The 22269-nt window shown below is 39.2% G+C and overlaps 1 protein-coding gene across 1 annotated transcript in view; it reads left to right on the top strand.

Moving 5' to 3' along the window:
- Window positions 1-14886, top strand: part of itsn2a (intersectin 2a) — a 34642-nt gene extending 19756 nt beyond the window's left edge. The window contains exons 17-39 of the mRNA XM_079474751.1: window positions 144-418; window positions 1562-1797; window positions 2622-2740; window positions 2892-3055; window positions 3702-3774; window positions 3854-4032; window positions 4327-4382; window positions 4524-4690; window positions 4930-4960; window positions 5055-5176; window positions 5302-5398; window positions 5501-5692; window positions 6905-7026; window positions 8410-8516; window positions 8668-8851; window positions 9256-9354; window positions 9911-10078; window positions 10167-10376; window positions 10490-10611; window positions 10832-10914; window positions 10998-11081; window positions 12795-12968; window positions 13192-14886. Coding sequence (XP_079330877.1) covers window positions 144-418; window positions 1562-1797; window positions 2622-2740; window positions 2892-3055; window positions 3702-3774; window positions 3854-4032; window positions 4327-4382; window positions 4524-4690; window positions 4930-4960; window positions 5055-5176; window positions 5302-5398; window positions 5501-5692; window positions 6905-7026; window positions 8410-8516; window positions 8668-8851; window positions 9256-9354; window positions 9911-10078; window positions 10167-10376; window positions 10490-10611; window positions 10832-10914; window positions 10998-11081; window positions 12795-12968; window positions 13192-13349 — 3222 coding nt within the window. The 3' untranslated portion in view covers window positions 13350-14886. The remainder of the gene's footprint in view (window positions 1-143; window positions 419-1561; window positions 1798-2621; window positions 2741-2891; window positions 3056-3701; window positions 3775-3853; window positions 4033-4326; window positions 4383-4523; window positions 4691-4929; window positions 4961-5054; window positions 5177-5301; window positions 5399-5500; window positions 5693-6904; window positions 7027-8409; window positions 8517-8667; window positions 8852-9255; window positions 9355-9910; window positions 10079-10166; window positions 10377-10489; window positions 10612-10831; window positions 10915-10997; window positions 11082-12794; window positions 12969-13191) is intronic.
- Window positions 14887-22269: the final 7383 nt, after the last annotated feature.

Here is a 22269-nt window from a genome sequence, read left to right on the forward strand (position 1 = left end):
CGGCCGATGCCTATAGTTTAAAAATTCCAAATATAGTCTGATATATCAGCCATGGTAATATATTGGTCTATCACCAATTGTTACTGTATATTTAGTTGTAAACATATTACAAATGTTGAGGGAGCGTGTGTGTAACGTTGCAGGAGTTGAGACAGCGGCAGAGCCAGCAACAGAACGTTCTAGAGCATTTGAGGAAAGTCAGATCTGAGAAACTTCAAGAGCTACAGAGACGCAGAAAAGAGGAAGAGGAGAAGAGGAGGAAGCAAGACGAAGAAGAGAGGAAGAGGAAACAAGAGGAGGATGAGAGGAAGAGGGAACAAGAAGAGGAGGAGAGGAAGAGGAAACAGGAGCAGGAGGAAATGAAAAGGAAAAAAGAGGAGAAGGTGATACAGAAGAAAAAAGAAGAGGAGGCTGCCAGGTAATCTGTTACACATTTACATATAAAATTTGACTTTTTGTGTTTTTAAAATAATGCATAGTAGTTACGACAGGCTGGCAATGTCTGTGATTACAAAACAAATGCAATGTAGATGTTTCAGTGTTTACATCTACAGTAGATTAAAATGAGATACTTATTGTATCTTGTGTTTACTATAAAAAATGAGTAACAATGCTACCATATTATTATTCATGTCCCAGTTTATGCTGGAATGAGAACTTATTTTCAGTGTAGACCTATTTAAAATAAAAATGCATTAGGCCACCTCATTGGCTAATACTGTTGGTTTAATTTTAAACCCTAACCCATACATCACAACAGAAAAGCTGGATGAAGACCTATTGCCTTTGTTCCTGAATGCTCTAAGTGGTTAAAACACTGGAATATTAAGTAGTACATAGAAACCACATTTCTCCAATTATCACGCTACAGTTTACAGAATGGTAATAAAATATGACAATAACACATAGTTCAACTGTGTCAGAACTAATTCATCTTGATAATGTCGGATAACTTTAATAAGGTATTTAATGAAGTAGGTTGAATAGCTGTCAGCTGTTTAATTTATGTACACTATTAAATACTTCCAATTTAGTGCAACCAATCACAAAATGATGCAGAAGAAAAAAAAACTTAAAATTTCACCAGGGAAATAAAAATGACAATGCCTATTTTTTTCACAAAATATTGCAGCGTTTATTGTAAATAGTATCAATGTGGATCATTCTCTTTTTCAAATGTGTGTGCCCTCATAAACTTTAGTTAAAATCTTAACATTCACTTCCTTTAATGACTATCCATCTTAAATGACGTATGTTAGACTGCTTGGGCGGAGCATCCGTAAACTCCATCCCTTCAACTGTCCACTGTATGAAGAATATTTGGGTATAATATGTCACAGTTTACTTTATTTTGCTATCACAACTTACATAGAGGAACTACAGTGTCAAAGAATTGATGTCTGAATAATTTTTGGTTTGTCTGTATCAATCTACTACAATCAATTCAATCCTTGCTGTTTTTAGCATTATTTACTAAAATCTGAATATTGAAATATTTTTCCCAGGGCATGAAAAAATTCCTCCGCACTTTCTCTGAAACATTTTGTAAAATGTGCTTTAGACAGGAACAGGAGCGTCTGCAGGAGGAGGAAGCAGAGCGTCAAAGGAAACTTGCCCAGGAGCGAGAGGCCAAACTCAGGGAAGAGCAACAGCGACAGGCCCTGGCCCGACTTCAGGAGGCACAGGACCTGGCACGAGAAAGGGAGGAGAAGAGAAGAGTTGAGGAGAGAGAGAGAGAGGATAAAGAAAGGAACGAACTGATGCTACATACTCAGCGCAATAGCACAGAAATCAAAAGTAAGTACTTAAATGTGTGCATGTGAGAGGTGCTCTGCCAAACCTACAAACCGGTTTGAATTTATCTACTTGCCCAATATGAGGTTTTCATTCTATTCATTCTAATGAGTGTCATTACTCTGAGGGCTTCATGATTCACTTTAATTACATCCCATTAATTATATGAGTTAGTATAACAGACTCCGCTAGAAGATAGCGAGTGCTTTGAGCGAATGAACAAAAGGAAAAAGACTAAATATGTTCATGCGGTTTGATACAAAAGTATTTTATTTTATTTCCTACACTGAACAAGTACTTTGTCTACAACATATCATTTCACTGTTAAGTAGTACTGGAGTACATTTTCATCTTTTGGCATTTAAAATAGTATAGTATGTACGTCAAACAAATGCTTTGATATGACTGAATTCATCTAACTTTACTGGGTTACATCAGGTAAGTCATTTTAAAAGTTGGATTAAGGAGAGATGGATCCTTGAGGGAACATTTGCAGGTTGCGATTCTTAGTGTGCTATAAATAACTCCTTTTGTGTTTCACAGTGGAACAATTTTCTTTAATACTTTCAGAAGGATTGAGCAAGTAATAATTTTACTTTATACTTGTTATGACTGACCAGTAGGTATTTTATATAACTAAAAATATATTCCGGTGAATCTGGAGGATGCTATTTTACACAAATACAAATATATTAAACCTATTGTATATTAAATCTGGAGTATACTTTATTTAGTATATGTAGTGTGAATTGCATTGATGTTAAAAGATGTGAGCTAATGTGGGCTTTCTGTTTTCTTCTAATGGGGTTTTGGGTGTTTTGTTATAGGTTTGCCAGTGGTGATTACTGAAGATATATGTACTGCCCTCACCACCTATAGAGCCTTGTATCCCTTCACAGCACGTAACGCAGAAGAGCTCTCACTGGAAGCAGACTGTTTGATTGAGGTACATGTGTAAATGTGATCGAGGTCACAGGTTTGATTTCCAAAGTGCACACTAATAAACACATTGACTGCAAAGCATGTCAAACTTTCATTTATGCATTTGGTATCTTTTTAAAAGACACGTCTCATTTTGGTTACGATTGGATCCATAGGTAGATGAATCAACAGTTAGGGAGACGGGCTGGCTGTATGGGCGTTACCGTGGAAACAGTGGGTGGTTTCCAGAGAGTTATGCTGAGAGATGCTGTGCAGACAGTGGGACTGAGCGGACTGCAGCTGTTACACAATCCACAGTGCCCTCTACCGACTACCCTGGGTATTACAAACACATTTACTACACTCTGGCTGAAATAGTTAATTATTTTATAGCATGTGAAATATAGTAAATTTTGCAATGCCAAACATTTTAAATGTAAATATGCTACACTTTTGTCAAATGACCTTGTGGCGTGGGTATGGCACATGTTTGTGCAGTTCATCTTCATCAAAAATAAAATGTTTTTTATATATTCGTTTTTAGAAACATCTTAATATTTTGTGCATTACAAATAAAATAAATCACTACTTACAGTTTATTCGACACTTGCCATTGTGCATATTATGCACAGCATGCATAATGGAAAAACAAAAAGATTAGAATGGTAGTGCAATGTTTGAATTCAATTTCTTTAAGCTTCACATAATCATCCTAAAATGTTACAGTAAGTGTATGTATATCAGAGAGACGAATCCGAGGTGTTTCGTCTGTCACCTCTATTTAGTCATCTGTCACGTCTTCTATGTGCCTAATCTGCGAGTGTGACAGACATCTGAAAAAAAGTGTAGTGGTTCAGCAAAAACACATCTTTGACTGGTTTAAAGCAGTTTTGGCTTAACAAACAAACGTTCCTACTTTTGTTGTATTAGTTTGTATCTTGTTGTTTTCAATTAACACCAAATCAATTGAAATCACTCTTTCACAGAATACCCAGAGTGGATGTGGAAGGACCAACACCAACACACACACCGGCATCTATAAGCACGCAACACTCAGAGGTACTTTACATTCACATAAAGGTTATTGTTATAGATATTTTTTATCATAATTTTTTATTGTTTGTGTGTGTCGATGCAGGCTGTTGCTTTGTGTGAGTGGTGTGCTAAGACTGACAGTCACCTGGGCTTCTCCAAAGATGACATCATCACGGTTCTTGAAAAGCAGGAAAGCTGGTGGTACGGAGAATTAAACGAGAGCCGGGGCTGGTTCCCCAGTTCATTTGTCTCCATGGTTACCACCAATAACACACAGACCGAGTAAGGACGAAGATGCCACTCGCTTAACCACACAAACATGCATCAATTGGATGGACTGATCTCTAAACAGCAATGTACAAAAACAAACGGAGAGAGACACTAAAGATATTACAATGTGTCCTTTTCGAAACATGGAAAAAGCACTGTACTTTTTAAGTGATGAAATATTGAAAGCGCTTTTTAAATACTTTTTATCGGTTAGATATTTGCAAAACTGAGTGACAAACATAAAGGGTGACTAATAATAATAATAATTATTCATACATTTTTGTATATTTGTATATTTTTCTCTAGACCATTGTATTCTACTGTCGATGAGATTGATCTTTCAGATTCTGGTCTTTTAGAGGGTGAGTAATATAATTATGTTTTAGTAAATCTAATGTATGTTTGTGGTTACATTTTTAATGTATATATTGGCACACTTAATTGATCTGTCATATCAGAGTGTGTATGTGACTGAATGTGTTTTTGTAATTTCATCTAATCAGAGTATGTGGCTCTGTACACATATGAGAGTCCGGAGTCAGGTGACCTGACGTTCTCTGTGGAGGATGTTGTCCTGGTAACAGAAAAGGAGGGGGAATGGTGGAGGGGCTGCATCGGAGACCAGTCAGGCCTCTTTCCATCTAACTACGTTAAGCCCAAAGAGAAAGATGTGCGTTCTGCTAATGTTATAGATTGTCATTTGACTTGAATTACCCTTTGTTTATCTCCTGAGGTCCTTTTTTAGCTCATTAGTAACCTTATTTTTATATTACTTTGGTAATGGTAATATTGATTTTCACATAATGGAAATGTTAGAAAATCTGATTCTTTATACGATCACACATTCAAGGACATCTATTCACAGTATGTATTGTAATCATTATGTGCTTACTGTATTGTTTTTTTCAGACGGCCAAACCCGAAGGCCCTAAAAAGCCAGGTGAGGTCTGAAAGCACTACCACAGAAATACAAATCAAGGCTGGAAGGTTTAAGATTTTTAACATTGTTTGTTTCATGCTGATTGTTTTTTTAGAGATTGTTCAGGTAACAATGGCCACTGCTGCCACAACAACAGAGCAGTTGAGTCTTATGCCGGGTCAGCTGATTGTCGTGCTGCATAAGAACTTAAACAACTGGTGGCTGGGTGAGCTACAGGTCAGTGTTGAACATGACACAAGCATATTTTCTTAAAGAGATTCCATAATAACACAATCATAAGACTCCGTCGAAATTATGTGTTGATACTTTGTGTCTATGTGCGTGTGTGTGTGTGTGTGTAGGCAAGGGGTAAAAAACGTAAAAAGGGCTGGTTCCACTCTACTAATGTCAGACTACTGGAGCCCAACAGTGGCAAAATAACTCCTGTACCTCAACCACGTAAGACACTGTCATATTCTTCTGTCAATACTCAGTCGTGTTCCTGTTTGAGATAGTGTTCTGCACCATTGCTCTCGTCATTTTTCATTCTGTCCCTCTTAGTGTGTCAGGTTATTGCAATGTATGACTACAAAGCAGCCAATAAGGATGAGATGAACTTCCAAAAGGGTCAGCTGATCAACGTACTTAACAAGGACAATCCTGACTGGTGGAAAGGAGAGGTCGCTGGGGTCACAGGACTGTTTCCAACCAATTATGTGAAGATGACCACAGAATGCGATCCCAGTCAGCAATGTGAGTACTATTAGTCTTAACGCTGATCACTTACTATTTCCACGTTAATGGATAAATCACATGCTAATGAGATGCTTATGCAGGAAATGCAAGCCATGTTTAAGAATAGATCATATTTAAAACCGAACGCTTTATTATTTATTCCAATATAACTTTACTGAATCTGAAGTTGGGGCTTTATAGGGACAAAACAAATATTTTTTGAAAAGAAAAGCTTTTTCTTTCTTTCTTTCTTTCTTTCTTTCTTTCTTTCTTGCTTTTTTCTTTCATTTTCTTTATATGTGTTCTAATATTTACTCTCTTTCCATCTTTTCATTATCCATCCATTCTCTTTTCCACTTCCACCTCATCTATGTTTTATCATAGGACTATAGCCCTGGCCCCTCCTTCCACTTCCTCCTCTTTTATCTGGGCCAATCAGAACACTGCTCTGGTTTAGGAGGCATCCTCAAGACTCCGGCCTGTCTAGCTTGTTTGGATTTGACTTCCTCATTTACTCTTTGTTTTAACTTTGTTTTCTTTTACATAAATTTACCCCCACTCGCTTTAGCACATATTTTATTTTTTGTTTAGCAGAGATCCACAAGCAACACAATATTTCACTATTTGTTTAAGAAATAGAGATGAATTAAAGGGGCCATAACATGATTATAAACTCAAAGCCTTTTTTTGCTGCACCTGGCTGTGGTCTTAACAGCATCTTGAAGAGGGTGCAAAACAGTTTAAAAGAAAGTGCAGAAAAGGGTCACGCAAACCAATTTACAGCTCAACACAGCAGAAAGAAGTGAAAGAATATACAATGCTAAAAAACTGCATGAAATGACCCCTTTAAAGTGAACCACCCTTAAGTCTCTTACACAAGCAAGTAATGCTCATCAGCACAAATCATACTGTACATGTGTAGATCGTGGGTTTGTTAGTCTGCCTCTGCGTGTTTAATTGTAGATGAAAGACCTGATGACCAGTGACATGTGTTGCTCTTACTCTTGATCAGCTATGCATTCAGCTAATACTCATGACCTTAGAAATCATTAGACTCATTCGCTCTGAATGTGATAACCTTTGCTCTCAACAAAGTTTTGTATTAAAAGTATATGAATCCGAATTTCAGAAATAAAGTTTGTTATTGTGAGAAGCTGTGGTGACGTGGTTACTGTATGGGTGTGGATGTACTGTTTGTGGTCGTGTGTGTTACTTGTGCTGTGTGTGTAGGGTGTGCTGATCTGCTCAGTTTAGAGTCTATGTCTACTGAGGAGAGAAAGAGGCAAGGATACATCCATGAGCTCATTCAGACAGAAGAGACCTACCTGGAAGATCTTGAACTTGCACTGGAGGTACAGTAAAGCAACACTTCAGAAATGCTGCTTGAGCTGTTGTGCACAGCTCTGTTTATAATATCTGTATTTTTGGAGAACTCTTTTCAAATATCATTTTCAAATATGTTTGTATGCTGTGTTGGGATGATGACTGGCTGACGGCATTTTAAGTCGCATACATGCCAAACTTTGTCAGGCAATACACAATACTCAACACTCAAATGTGAGCCTGTTTGTGAAAACCCAGCTTAAGTTATTTTTGTTGATTTACCGTTTTCTACGTAAAACAGTTCTATGTAATGCAAAGAACAATGTAAAAAAGTTATTTTATGGAAGTTTACTTTTACCGTATAAAGTAGTTTTGTAATACAGTAAAAATGTTGGTTTCACTTTATATTAAACACCTTGCATGTGTTTATCTGTTTTCCTTATTTTCTCCTGTAAAACTGCTTTGGAAAGTGCTTTATAAATAAAATGTAATTGAATTAAATATTTAGGTCCACAAATTAACAAATCTAAAGTGTCACCAAAATGTCAAATTGCAGACATTTTAGCAAATTTACAACTTGGGTGTAAAATTACATGAAAAATATGTAATATTATTGTACAATAGGGGTGTAACAGTACATTTATTCGTACCGAACCATCAAGGGGCAAATTCCACATGGAAGTGGAATCATTCCTAGTTCTACTCCCGTCGAAGGGTAGAGCCCTCGGAGTTTAGACTTTGGAGTAAGCAGGGCATGTGCGTGCCATTATGTAGACGAATGCACTTGGCAAAGGGAGCAGGGTAATTTCCTTATTGTCTTCAGCTGGCTTGTTCCTGTGACAAGCAGCATGGTGTCTGCCAGCAGATGTCGCTGTTTTAATGGCATAACTTAAGCATAAAGCGTAACTGTTGTAAAAAAACATACAAGTATATTTATTAGTGTTTATATATTATATAGCATATTTTAAAAACTTTTTAGGCATAGGAATGATCACGTCAATGTGGTATTTGCCCCGTGACGGTTCCGTACGAATAAATGTACTGTTACTCCCCTACTTTCAAAAATAATGTTATTTTGTTATTTTACTTTTTCTTGTGCACCAGCTGCCAAAATATATCAGTGAATGTTCTATAAAATATATATTATATTATAAAAAATATCCTTTATATCTTCAATACTGACTAAGACCTTTTCAAAGATTGAAAGTTATGTTTAGAAACTAAAACCTAACGTCTGGTATTTTTGCTCAAAATAATATGTTGTGTAAACTGTAATTTCGCTATTTATCAGCAAAATGCTGCTGCCGACCAATCAGAATCAAGTATTCCATGTGCCTGTGTAAAAAACATGAATATTTGCCTATTAGTGTGTCTGTGTGTGTGTCTGTGTGTGTGTGTGTGTCGCTGTTTAGGTGTTTTATAAACCCATGGCAGAGTCAGGGCGCTTGACAGAGGCTGAGATGAACTTGATCTTTGTGAACTGGCGGGAATTGATCATGTGTAGCACCAAACTCTTAAAGTGAGTCAACACTCCAATCACTTGTAAATCTCTGTCTGTCACTGTAGCAATGTTCAACAATGTCACGGAACTAGAAAGTTACAAAAGTGATGTACTCAAAGTATAATCTCATGAATGATATAACGTCCTCGTGATATTCTGTGTGCATTAGAGCTTTGCGTGTCCGTAAAAAGATGTCAGGTGAGCGGATGCCCGTGCAGGTGGTGGGTGATATTCTGTCCTCGGAGCTCTCGCACATGCAGGCCTACATCCGCTTCTGCAGCTGCCAGCTCAACGCTGCGGCCATGCTGCAACAGAAAACAGACAAGTCACATGACTTCAAACTCTTCCTAAAGGTGAGATGCTGCACAATATTTAATATCATAAGAACTGTAGAGAAAAGTTCTTGTTTTTTATGTTAAAAGCCATGTGTCCAATTAGAAGCTTGTGTTGTGGCATTTGGTAGAAGTCAGTCAAACCAAGCAAATTGGAACCATGGAAAGGTTATACATGACATAACTAAATCATGATCAAAAAGTCATGTTTTTTTCATGTTCATCGTGTCATTTTTTATATTGTCAGGTCTTTTTAGTTCATGGTAATGTTAATACATTTCAGTGTTTCATTTTTAACAAATTACATTTTGATATTTACATTTTTCACACCCACAAGAGGGCGCTGCAGAATTTGCTCATGTGGGCAAGTGGATGACTTTGACTCTGTAACTAAGGATAGACATCATTTTTTATCTCCCTTGTAGAAAATCGCCAGTAATTACCGGTGTAAAGGAATGCCACTGTCTAGTTTCATCCTAAAGCCCATGCAGAGGATCACACGCTACCCACTGCTCATCAAGAATGTATGTGAAGCTTCCCAGATCTCAGCTATTTTACAAAAGAACGATAAGGGGAGTGAAGGCTATTATCTGAAAGAAGAGAATTAAAGCAGGGAAATGAGTAATGAAAAATAAACATAAGATGGCAATTAAATATGAGCTCATTTAAAGATCTTGAATGCCAAGGTAATTTAATTGTTCTTAAAAAGAGTGGAGGAATAATAAGTCACAATCAACCTTAACTAATATTTTATGAAAATGATGAATGACTGAACCTTGTCCTGCTTCGTGCTTGCTATATATATTAAATATTTAACTATTTTAAAAATAGTTATACAAATTTTATGTTTTTTTAAGTTGAGCCGTAGTTATTAAGGAATATCAAACCATTGGATAATGCAGATGACCAATCAGAATAGAGTATTCAATGCAGTTGTATTATTACTAAGTCTAACAGTATGTGAGTGATACAACTAAAATATATTTATTTCTGCAATATTGTTTATATGTTTACTTGTTGTACATTTTATTCAAACAATCCATAATTTCAATATGTGTTTTTGAAATCTGGTTATTTTAGATTCTGGAGAATACCCCTGTAGGTCATGCAGATCTTGCAAACCTGCAGATGGCATTAGAGCAGGCGGAGGTGTTGTGTTCACAGGTGAATGAAGGGGTGAGAGAAAAAGAAAATTCAGACCGACTGGAATGGATCCAGAATCATGTGATGTGTGATGGAGTCATTGAGGTGAGACCACAAAATCTAAACTTAAAAACGAAATACTGTTAACCTTAAGATGGTTGTGTTAATATAAATATTCTTTGTCTTGTTTAAGCACCTTGTTTTCAACTCTATAACTAACTGCCTGGGTCCCCGAAAACTCCTTCATAGTGGCAAAATGCACAAGACCAAGAGCAGCAAAGAACTCTGGGCCTTTCTGTTTAATGACTTCCTGCTCCTCACATACACCTCCAAACAATTCTCATCAAGTCCAGACAAACTCTTCAATCCTAACTCAAATACACAATACAAAATGTATAAAACGGTGAGGCTTCTCCACATAGTTGATTATGAATTTAGCTGTATTAGATTGTTTTACATAACTATACTTTAATATTATTTGTAAAATTAATCATCTCTTTTAATCTCTTCCTCTAGCCAGTGTTTTTGAATGAGGTCTTGGTCAAAATGCCCTCCGACCCTTCCAGTGATGATCCAATCTTTCACATCTCACACATTGACCGTGTGTACACACTCAAGACTGACACTATGAATGAGAGGTACACAAACAAACTCTCAATCAAACCGTAAACAAAACAGCTCATGTCAGGCTACTGATATGAGTGGATTATAATCTCATTTGAGTGTACATGATTTATCATTTTTATAATAGTAAGACTACTCATAAAAAATGGTAGAAAACGACCCCTTTAGTGTAAAATTTGAATCAATACAGAGTGAATGCAGTGGGTAACAGTAGTGATCACTTTTCTGTATCAGGACTACATGGGTGCAGAAGATCAAAGCAGCATCTGACCACTTCATAGAGACTGAGAAGCTCAAAAGGGAAAAAGCCTACCAAGGTTAGACATCATTGAAGGTTTAAGGATTAACTTGAAAGCCATGAATCTGGGTGTACTCATAAAAGCTTGTGCATTTGGCTCAGCTCGCTCTCAGAAGAACAGTGGAATTGGACGACTGTTAGTGACAGTACTGGAGGCAACAGATCTGAAGGCCTGCAAGCCAAACGGTTTGGAATAAACACACACACAAACACAACAATCACACAAACATCATGAAGCCTTCATGAGCGATTATTGGGACAGAAAGCAACAAGCGAGAAAAGCAATTTAAACTCAGGTCATCTATAAAATGATATTGCGTCCAACGTCAGCAGGATCCAAACATTTTATCACATAAAGACATTTAGTTATCTCTTTTATAGTTTATACCATTTACTAACAACATGCTAACCCTTATTAGTGTGTATAGAGCTGTCAATTCAGTGTTAGTTTATTATAAAATATTCGAACATAAGCATAACTAATATTATTATAATTAATATTATGTGTGTTTGTGATTATTTTAGTTCTTAGTATTGTAACATGATGGCTAGACAAACGCATGACAAAGGAGTAGGATTCTAAAAGAGTTGCGTTAATATATTGTAACACAGTTCGTAGACATAGGGAAGGAAGGAGGCGGGAACCGACGAACATTCAACAAAACTTTAATTAAAATAAACAAACAATAACATGGAAGTAAAAGACTGGCAGCCACCTCACGGTAGACTGCCGGCCATAAAACACAAACACATGTCCGGGCCCGGTCCTGTCTCGTCCACACCGGTGGGCGCACAGCTGATTCAAACTATCACTCACGTTACCGGCCCCGCCTCGCGGCTCTCGTCCCGCCTTCCTCATCACATATATCCACAAACGTAAATAACAGGAGCAAGACCGGAACAAAACAAAACAAAGACAGACAAAGAACTAAGGAATAGACGGGCTTAAAAACACAAGGGTAACATAATCAGGAAGAACAGAAACAGGTGTGGGGCAAATAACAACCATGGACACTTTTGACGGAACACAGGCAAAGCAGGACAGGAACACAGAAAACAAAATCAAACAGACTAAAACTCCCTCTCAGGAGGCGCGTTCCCGCGCCATAAAGGTCCAACTGGGGAGGGAGGGTTGGGGTTCAGCAGGTGGACGAGGGGCAGGCAATTGGGAGAGGTGGCAATACAGGGGCCAGGGTGGTCAGGATGGTGGGAGGAGCCAGGGAGGCCTGGAACAGAATGGAGGTCCAGAGACCAACCAGGGTGGTGGAAGGAGCCCATGGTGTCAGAGGCAGGGACCCGGCGGAGCCATAGCGCCCGAGGATGGAGGGTAGAGCCAGGGCAAAGGAGGAGCCTGACACAGCCATGGGGATGGAGTGAAACCACCTTACACAGCACGCCAGATCTAAAAAGTCCCTGTTGTGGTCCTCCAGCGAGCGATCTCCCTGCTCCAGGCAGATGAGCTGGATTGCAGGAAAACACCACTTTTAAAATAACTTTTTAGGTCTGCCGTGCTGTGTAAGGTGGTTTCACTCCATCCGCACGGCAAAGGAGAAGAATTCCAAAAGAGTTGCTTTAATAAATAATAATAACTAACCAAACAGACTACAACTGTGACATATATCAGGTGTTAAGTATTAAGGTTATTATCATTTACTTAAACTACCACTATTAACAAACTCTGTTAATTGAAAATTTTGTGTTTAGCACACTTAAACTATAAATGAAAATTAAAATGTTTTCTTAACAATAAACTAAAGTAAGTTTAAGTTGAATATAAATAAAAACATATAGCAATATACAAAAAAACAATTGAATAATACTATGACAAAAGCACATTACAACACTGGTAAAATTAACAAGAAAACTATAACAGATGTTATACATCTGTGTGTTTCTTAGGGAAGAGTAATCCATACTGTGAGCTCACTATGGGTGCTCAGTGTTACACCTCACGCCATCAGTCCGACACGCTCAACCCCAAATGGAACTTCAGCTGCCATTTCTTTATCAAAGACCTGTACCAGGACGTCCTCTGCCTTACCATTTTTGAGCGAGACCAGTTCTCTCCAGACGGTGAGTTGTCCCACGCCAGTGCACATACAGGATTGTTAGGCTCCTAATGCTTGGGCTCCACAATGGAAACAGACAATACTTTACTTTTATCACTTTTTATCCACATCCAGATAAAGATCCATAGTCAATATGAAGATAATATGAATACGTTTTATAAATAGGTTTTTGTACCGAACATCGTCCTTTGTTTTATTTTTACTGAATGTGCTTTCAATATATACAGATTTTCTAGGTCGTACTGAGGTACCTGTAGCAACAATAAAGAAGGATCAAGAGGGAAAGGGTCCATTGGTACGACGTCTGCTGCTTCATGAAGTTCCAACTGGGGAGGTCAAAGTGCGCCTTGACCTGCAGCTCTATGAGCAAACACCTGTCCTGTGAAAACATCAGTTTCAACAGCAAAAGTGATCAAATGTGGCTTCATCTAACAATTTATATTTCCTAAATAGTTGAACACCTCATGTACCATAATTGAGTTCACTTTTTAGCCTTGGAACACAAGCTTTAAATGCAGACATGCAAAGAGTTGATCATGCCAAAAGGGGGAGCTGTTTATTTACTGAATTTGTTAAATTAGAGTGCCATCTTTATATTTCACACTTGATACACTGTAGATAAACCACTTAAACAATGTTTACAATATGTAAAGCATTGTAGTATCATTATATTTAATGTAAAATTGCTCATGATGGGAAATTCAGAAAGACACTCAGAATCACAATTTTAGACCTGGGCTTAAACTGCATCTGAGAACTGAGCAAATAACAATTTTACTTGTTTCTTTTCATTTTTACTTAAATGATGTGCTTTCTGACACCTTAATGTGCCTTAGTTTTATTCTTAATGAGCCAAAATTACTATAATAGAATTTACTGTAATGTTGAAATTTCTGGTATGTTAACTACTGTATAGTGCTGCGAAATGAAATGCTTTACTAGTCATCGACAGCCGTGATATGCGCCCGAAATTATATAAAAGGTAAAAACATTGTAAAAAAATATGGGCACTTTCGTTAGAAGTCATATTTTCCATTTACAAATAGATTAAAAAGATGCCATTCCTATTTAAAACCAAAACTATGTTTACAAATGCCTGTATTCAGGACATGCCAAGCATGAGTTCAGTAGTTTGTAGACTCTATTAGGTGAAGCCATTTTGCTATGTCACACCATAAGACACATGCATCGTCAACTACCCATATTTTGAATTGGACTACAATTCAATCATTTAAAATAAATACTAGGAGAGATTAGCACGTTTTCATTAATAAATAGTGATGGACAATATGTTAAAACTACTGTATATGATAGAAGTTGTGACACTAATAATAATACTTTATACTGTACAACTGAGCTGTATTATACTGTAAGATTACAAATATACTGTCAAATCTATAAATGCATGCATATAGATGCTTTAAGAATGTGTAAAAGTCAATGTGTATATTTTATTTTTTAGTATCGCATTGGGCTTAAGAACAGACTGGATCTGAATATTGTCCTGTTACATTTGAGTTGTTGCTGTTGGATAATTTTATTAATTTAATGCACAATATTGCTATACCAAATTTCCAAAATAATACATTTTTGTGATCTGTTTGACCGACTTTTAAATGTTTGTCATTAAAGGGACAATACACACAAAAACGCTTCTAATAATTTACTCACCCTCATGCTGTAGGTGTATATCACCTCTTTTCTTCAGTTAAACATAAACATGTAATGTGGTGGACCGTAAAGCTCACAAAAAAATTGGAAACCCATCTTGATAGTTATAAAAGATATACGATATAAGAATATTAACTATTTTTCTTACAAAAAAATCTACATGTTTCTTTAGAAGTCATTTATTAACCCACTGTCATTTGGATTACTTTTGTGTGCATTATAGTCAAACTCACAATTAATAAAATGGCATGATTTGGATGTTGGATGCATGATTCGTGTTTGTGTGCTTGGTGCGTGTGTGTGTGCATTCAGTGTGCAAACTTTTAATTTGAATGGACGCTATTAATAAAGAACCACGTACACTGCTACACTGTTTATTTCACTGTTATAGTAATTAAATAAAACAAGAGGACCATTTTCACAAATAGCCCTGCACATCTTTATAGAGAAAGAACAGGACGTGATGAACCACGAGAAGACCAGCATTGAGGCTGAAAGCACCGACCGTCTGCCGTTGACACACATGGAGTTTCTTGTCTCCTAAATATCACACAGAGAAAAAACAATTGTACCAAAGAAAATTTACCTCTTTAGAAGAAGCCTTACAATCCCTACAATGAAATACAACAATGATATTGTCGTTGTGGAAGTGAAAGAACTTTAGAAGCAAAAAACTTAGGAAAAAACGAAAGATTTAGTTACAGTTTTCACCTGACAAAATAATAGAATGACTAAGATGCCAGTACCTTGATCCCCACCGACTGTGGTCCCCCCAAAGTCGTTCTGATACAGTGTCTCTGAAGGGTTTGGCATGGGGCTTTGTAAGACTATGCTGAGAAACAGGTAAACTCTGGCAACATGTATCCACCCGCCGATGACGATGTAAAAAGTCTGGCAAACAAAAAGCTATTGTATTACACAAGTGTTTTAATACTCACCAATATAAAATTATTAACTAGTGAAACATGAAATGATTTATATTTTACAATATATACTTCAGAAATAATAATATACTAGATTGTGAGATAATAGTTTTTCGCAGCTGTGCAAAAACACCTGTTTTGCAGCGAAGTATTGCCATTTTTTCCGTAATCATGCCTCGAGATTGTAGAGCTAGTGGATCCTGCAATGATGGAGTTAAAACCTAAAGCGCACAGAGAAACATGATCTTTAAAAAGTTATTCAATTCTTTGCATGATCTATTTTTAAAACATTTTGTTGGATAACTTAAATTGAATAATTCGGTGTATTTAGCCTGCAATGTGTAATTTGGTTTGCAAAAATGATCCACAATGCTCAGACAATTTCATTTAATGACTAAAGAACGATGAAAGCACCACGGCACCACAATGTTTACATTTGTCTTGGAAATAGACATGGCCTACAATTATAATTGTCTTTGCATATCAACCCTGGATAGAGGAAAGTACAGTTACACTGACTGAAACATTAAAACCAACTTTAATAATATATGAGCTTAAAGAATAAAATACTAGGATGAACATGACTCACTTTGTGATGCTTTGGTCTGCTGAAATGATGTATGAATGGATTGTACTCTGAAGGATCGTAGGTCTCTAAAAACACAAAGCCCTGAAATCGTAGTCACATTTTAGTCCGTAAGCTTTTCACAGCACGGTTATAGCTTACCATCGATTTAACTCTTAACAAACATTTAATGATAGTACTGTATACTTCAGTAGTTAACTGCATTTGTATATTATAGAGTATATAATAGAATATATTTTGAGCAACATGCTACCTATAATTTTGTGACTGCTGATACGAGTATATAAGTTAATCTTAGGGTAGCAGTGCATTGCTACATTTACTGTATGCAAATGTCATTAAAATGTAAACCTCTGAGCATTCAAGTGTATACCTTTGCATTACAATAGTTGATATAGTGTGTGTGCATGCTCCTCCTCAGGTTCGTTGTCTCATTGTAGCCGTGCTGTGTAAAGTGTTGTGCGATGCTCTTCTGTACAGGCAGCCACACACACTCTGTCCAGCGTTTATGGAGTAGCTCACGCTTCTTCAGGGCTAATGTGTCTCTGTGATTTAGGTAGTGATCTAGATTCTGTACTGACACACACACACAAACACAGTATCCCCATAGACTGTTCAATGTAAACCTATACTTTATATTAATACATATTAAACACAAACATTATAACCTTTATGAATCCAGCCTCAGTTTTCAGCAGTGGTTTTGTTATGGCATAAACCTCCTTCTGTTCAGAGTGGAATTGTTCCTACAGGTGAACAGACAGACCAGTTGCAAGATGTGTGTATTCAATTCAGTGTGTAGTCGAGATGAACATGCATGTGTCGGGTACCATAAGCTGCTTTTTGGAGTTGACAGAGAAAGCGAGTTGCATGTCATCATCAATCCTTGTGCGTGTCATTATGCTGGTTAGTTTTGTTCTTGTAAGGACATTTCCTGTCTGACCACTTTACTTAATGACAGCTGCTTTGAGAAATAACAGCATCAGAGCAAAAGCATCGTATAAGTGCATATGAAATGAATGTAGGCTATGTAAACGTCAGCATCAAATCAGTATTTTATTTGAATGTGACTTCACATGCCGAGTCTCATTGCAGTTGACCTCAGTGAGTCTGTAACCTGAAATGTATTATCAAATTCCCCAGGGTTTTGAACAGGCTCACCCTGACACATCTCATATACAGGCAGAACAGAAAGAAGAGGTATCCATGCATAACGTATGTAGCTGAAAGACTCATCTATAGACCATGAATAATCAGAAGGCAAATATACAGTTTACCGAATACAATGTTCAGAAATGACGTTAACAGCAACATATTTCAAAGACGGTTGATACTCACAGTGTCATAGAAATGACTCGAGAAACACAAGTAGGCCTACTCTGTTTAGAGACGCCAGTACGCGCTATCAGCGCGCGCTCCCTTGCATTGCTATGGAGACGTCTCAAACGTAAAAGAATAGAACGCGCTTCATCGGATAGTCTAGGGACGGTGCGCAAACTTTAACCTTTTACGATTCATCCTAGGTCACATTTCTAAATGGTGTTTCCAGATGTGTCATTAATTTCAGTGCCAATCCTAGACTGGGGGCCCTTTGCAAACCTTTGTGAGGGACCCTCATCATAATGCCTCAAATTAGATTAGCACAACTGTAAAATATAAGAAATAAACCAATTAACACACTTCAATGAATTACAACTGTAAGACAAAAAACCTTAAACTGACAAGAACAATTAAGTATAACATTAAATTCACGTTTTGATTCATATGTAAATAATATTTTACCTAAAGTATCACGTGGCTCTGGAACCATCTAGCTTTTTACTAATGAAATGAGTGATTGACAAAAATAAGACAAGATAAATATAGCTTACTAGAGAAATTTTTTTTTCTAAATGTGATAACACAAAAATAGAGACTCACGGGAACATTGTACAGCTGGTTTTGTGACTAAGTGTATGTTAATGTGTATGTAACTTTGGAGACGGTCCCTAAATTCACGACAATCAACATAGTCAAACCAACTGCATGCCAGTGGACAAATACTGAAATAATTGTAAATCTGTACTTGCATTAAGTTGCCAAATAAGACTTTGAAATAATACAGAAACACATGCACTCGTGTTCTTTTGCTTCACATTGTTGCTGTTTTTGTCCGCTACAGATGGATAGCTTCGTTTTGAAGCCATGGCATATGTAAAGACGCGTTCCCCTTCAGTCGGTCTCTCGACGTTGTGAGAGACTGACTGGGGTTTGATCTTGAGAACCTATCATCTCCGAGATAATTAATAAACACGCCAATGGTCTTGGCGAATGGCACACGCACGCCAGTAAATACGGATATAAAATGAAGATGGCGGCGGTCAATCACTTATCCCTTGTTCTTCGGAACCTGTCTAACACATGATGTTCGACGTCTATCGTCGTCGAGAGACTTTTTCCTGCTGGATCTACAATGCAGTGCAGCGGATTTCTCCTTCTAGTGCGGATTTCCCCAGGGCGTTTCGGCAGAGGAGCTGCAGACCTAAAAGAGCGAATTTCTCACGGTTTCCTCGGTTGTGACAGACTCATCCCTTCCCTGGGTAAGACGTTGTTGCGGTCACGGCTGGCAACTTTCGGGTGAATGTTGCAGCCACCCCGTTGCTTCCCAGGCGTCGACTGCCGCTACGGCGAAGCGGGGGTGATTTGGGGGTATCTACGGATGTTGCTTCGGCTCGCGGGCCACCCATACCCCAGCACGCTCACCTGACTCGTCCCCGATGGGCGGCGGTAGACCGTCCCATAGCGGGAAGACTTTAAAGGGGGGGTGATGATGAACTTTCTGTCATTGCATCGGACAGCTACCTTCTGGCATCGCATGCGGAAGATCTCTCTGAGCTCCTGCCTCCGGGCTGTCGAACCCAAGATGAGACTGACATGTGATGTTGGCCATGCTTGCGCGGGCCTTGGGTTGCAGGGTGTTCAAACACGCCCTCCCTTGGACGCTTGCGGCTGCACTTGCTGTTTCGGTGGAGGAGCGTGTGCTCTGCCCCGGTGCCATCTTTTTCCGGAGGTGCATGAGGAGCTTACTAGTCTTGGACTGCACGCTTTAGGGCGCATTCCAGGATAGTGGGCTCTGTGGCTTCCCTGGAGGGCGGGACGGCCCAAGCCTGCGTCGACTTCCCCCGGGTGGAGCATGTGGTCGCGGGGCACCTGTGCTCGTAGACAGCGGCCACCTGAGGGGGTCGACCTGGGCTTCCGTCCAAGGCTTGAAGGCTCTTTCCGACACGGGTCGGGGGGTTCCAATGCTGAGGGACAGGCCACTCTCCACGCTTCAGGCTAAAACCCTGAAGAAGCTGGATGGTGGGAGGTCCGACCTAACCTGCATTAGCAAGTTGCATTGGCACCCCAACCCGGGTCTCTCCATGCCTGGCACGTGGACGGGACAAGGGCTTGCCGTTGCATGTCTGGGAGACTGTCTTACAGGCTAGATTCCCGCCACTAGGTGGTTATACGCTTATAGTGGCGCCATTTTGTCCTGGTGTTCTCCCCGGGAGGAGAACACGCGGAGTTGCTTGATCGGGGTCAGTGCTGACCAACAGGTAAGTATCTCTGTCAGCGCGACCTGGTCACCAGGTTCCTCAGGGGCGCGAGAAGGGTGTATTCACCTTCACCGCGCTCCGTACCCTCTTGAGACCTTAATGTGGTCCTACAGGGCCTTGGTACGGCCCCGTTGAGCCCCTAAGAGTTGCCAATCTTTCTCGTCAAAAGATGAAGACTGCACTCTTGAAGGCGCTCGCCTCTATCAAGAGGGTGGGGGACCTACAGGCATTCTCCGTGTCCCAAGGATGCCTAGAATTCGGGCCCGGTGATTCTTACGTGGTCCTGAGATCCTGTCCTGGTTATGTGCCCAATGTTCCCACCACTCCCTTCCGGGACCAGGTGGTGAACCTGCAGGGGCTCCCCAATGGGAGGAAGACCCAACCCTCCAGATGTGTTGTGTCCAGTACGAGCACTGCGTCTCTACCTGGACCGCACACGGAGCCTTACAAGCTCCGAGCAGCTCTCTGTCTGTTATGGAGGACAGCACCCGGGGAGGGCTGTCTCCAAACAGAGATTGGCGCAGGGGATTGTGGAGGCCATCACGGTGGCATACCAATCCCGAATTTTCTCGTGCCCGCTGACAGTGAGAGCTCACTCCACTCGGAGTAGGGCCTCCTCGTGGGCACTGGCTCTGGGTGCCTCTCTGGCAGACATTTGTAGCGCTGCGGGTTGGGCTACGCCCAGTACCTTCGCGAGGTTTTACAACCTCCGTGTGGAACCGGTTGCAGCTCATGTCCTGAATGTTGCCAGCATTTAGGACAGCTCCTGGTTTGGGCGTATGCCTGCGAAAGCGCCTTCTCCCCTTCCCAGGTGAGTCTAGCGCGCTATTTCAGCCTCCCTACTTTCCCCCTGCTCAGGGCAAAGTAAAGGCATTCCATCCATCACTAAGCATTGGCATTCGGTAGCGGACTGGGGGGAGCAGTCTGTTAGAACAAAGTCCAGTACTGGAAGAGTCATCCCTACTCAGTTGGACCCCTATACTAGGACTAATGCCCCATACATAGTTACTCCCCTCTGTTGAATTCCTCACTCCTGATTTCCCTGTTGGTGAATCTGTGACCTCCCCGCCGGTGGTTATCCCACCTGGACTTGTCCCCCTACTCGGGCTGACACCTTTTTTCGCATGTTGTTCTCCCCACTGGTGAGACCATGTTTGTGTCTCCACATGTAACCTCCCCTGTGGGTAGGATGTGGCCTCTGTAACACTCTCTTCTACGAGAAGGGCAGTGTTTCCCCAGTATTCAGCTCCGGACAGCACCTCGCTAATATTAATGATCACGGAGATGATAGGTTCTCAAGATCAAAACCCAGTCAGTATCTCACAACGTCTCGTTCCCTCCATCAGGGAACGTAGGTTACAGTCGTAACCGGGACGTTATCACATTATGTGCATGTCATCACCCTCGCACTGAATGATGTCATAGTATTTCAAAGTATGTCACAGTAATTCAATAAATTAAGTATTAAAAAGGAAATTTCCAAATGATTCCAGTAAAGTTTGTAACGGAACAAAAGTTGAAGAAAGTTGAAGCAGCATCTTGCTTCCCCCCCGGTGGTTTGGGGGCCCTATACAGCTCGCGTTTGCGTATAGGATCGGCTCTATATCATGTAGCGAATAGAAGCAAAATTTGTAAATAATTAAAAAAATTACTCGAACGTTCAAGATAATCATTATTTATGTTTTATTAACTAATCGATTAGACTGTCATCTTGTCAGTTACATTTGTGGTCTTTTCTTTTGTTTTATATCATGTTAATCTCTAAAAGACTGGATTTTGATTTTTTTAACTTAATTTCAATAACCTTTCCTCTTACAGATACAAATGCATTATGCATTATTTGACATTGTGTTAGATTAAATATTTAATCATTTGAATTTTGACCATTTAGATTTTGCAATTGTTTGTTTAAGGTTTTTTCACACTGTAAAAAAAACGGAACAATATTTTTAATTGATAATAAGGTATGCAATAGCAGGGATTATATAAATTAAAAACTCTGGCGAGAGATCTGATGTTTTCCTATCTTTGATTCCATTAAAAGTTGTGGCTGAAGTCAGTATTGTTATAACATTTCTCGTGTCACTTCATTATCTTATTAACTCAAAGTTACATTTACCACCCTGTCTTATGTACACTAAGCAGTGTTCATTTAATTTGGGCTAACCAGATTTAACTTTATCATTTTCATTGTTCTGTTGAACACAAAATGTGCTATGTGTGATAAGGTGTAAAGGCTGCACATCTACATTTGATAAAGAAAGCTTAGCGAGAACTGCCAAGCGTACTGCAACCGGCAACTGCCGGCGGCGGAGCATGAGGCTGATGGCAGTCAGCCCAGAACATGTGGTTGACTAAAGGAAGTTTTCATAGACACACAGAATGAGTCCAAAATAATGCTTTAAATACACCACAGGGTAAAAACAAATATAACCTTAAAAGTAATTCTGTGATAAAAGTTTGTAAGTGTAAATAATTGTACACATGGATCATAAACCTTATCTCTTATTAACAAAATACTCTTTGCATGAGTTCCGTAAAGCAGCT

This window comes from Barbatula barbatula (genome assembly GCF_947034865.1).
Source record: "Barbatula barbatula genome assembly, chromosome: 15".
Classification (NCBI taxonomy): domain Eukaryota; kingdom Metazoa; phylum Chordata; class Actinopteri; order Cypriniformes; family Nemacheilidae; genus Barbatula; species Barbatula barbatula.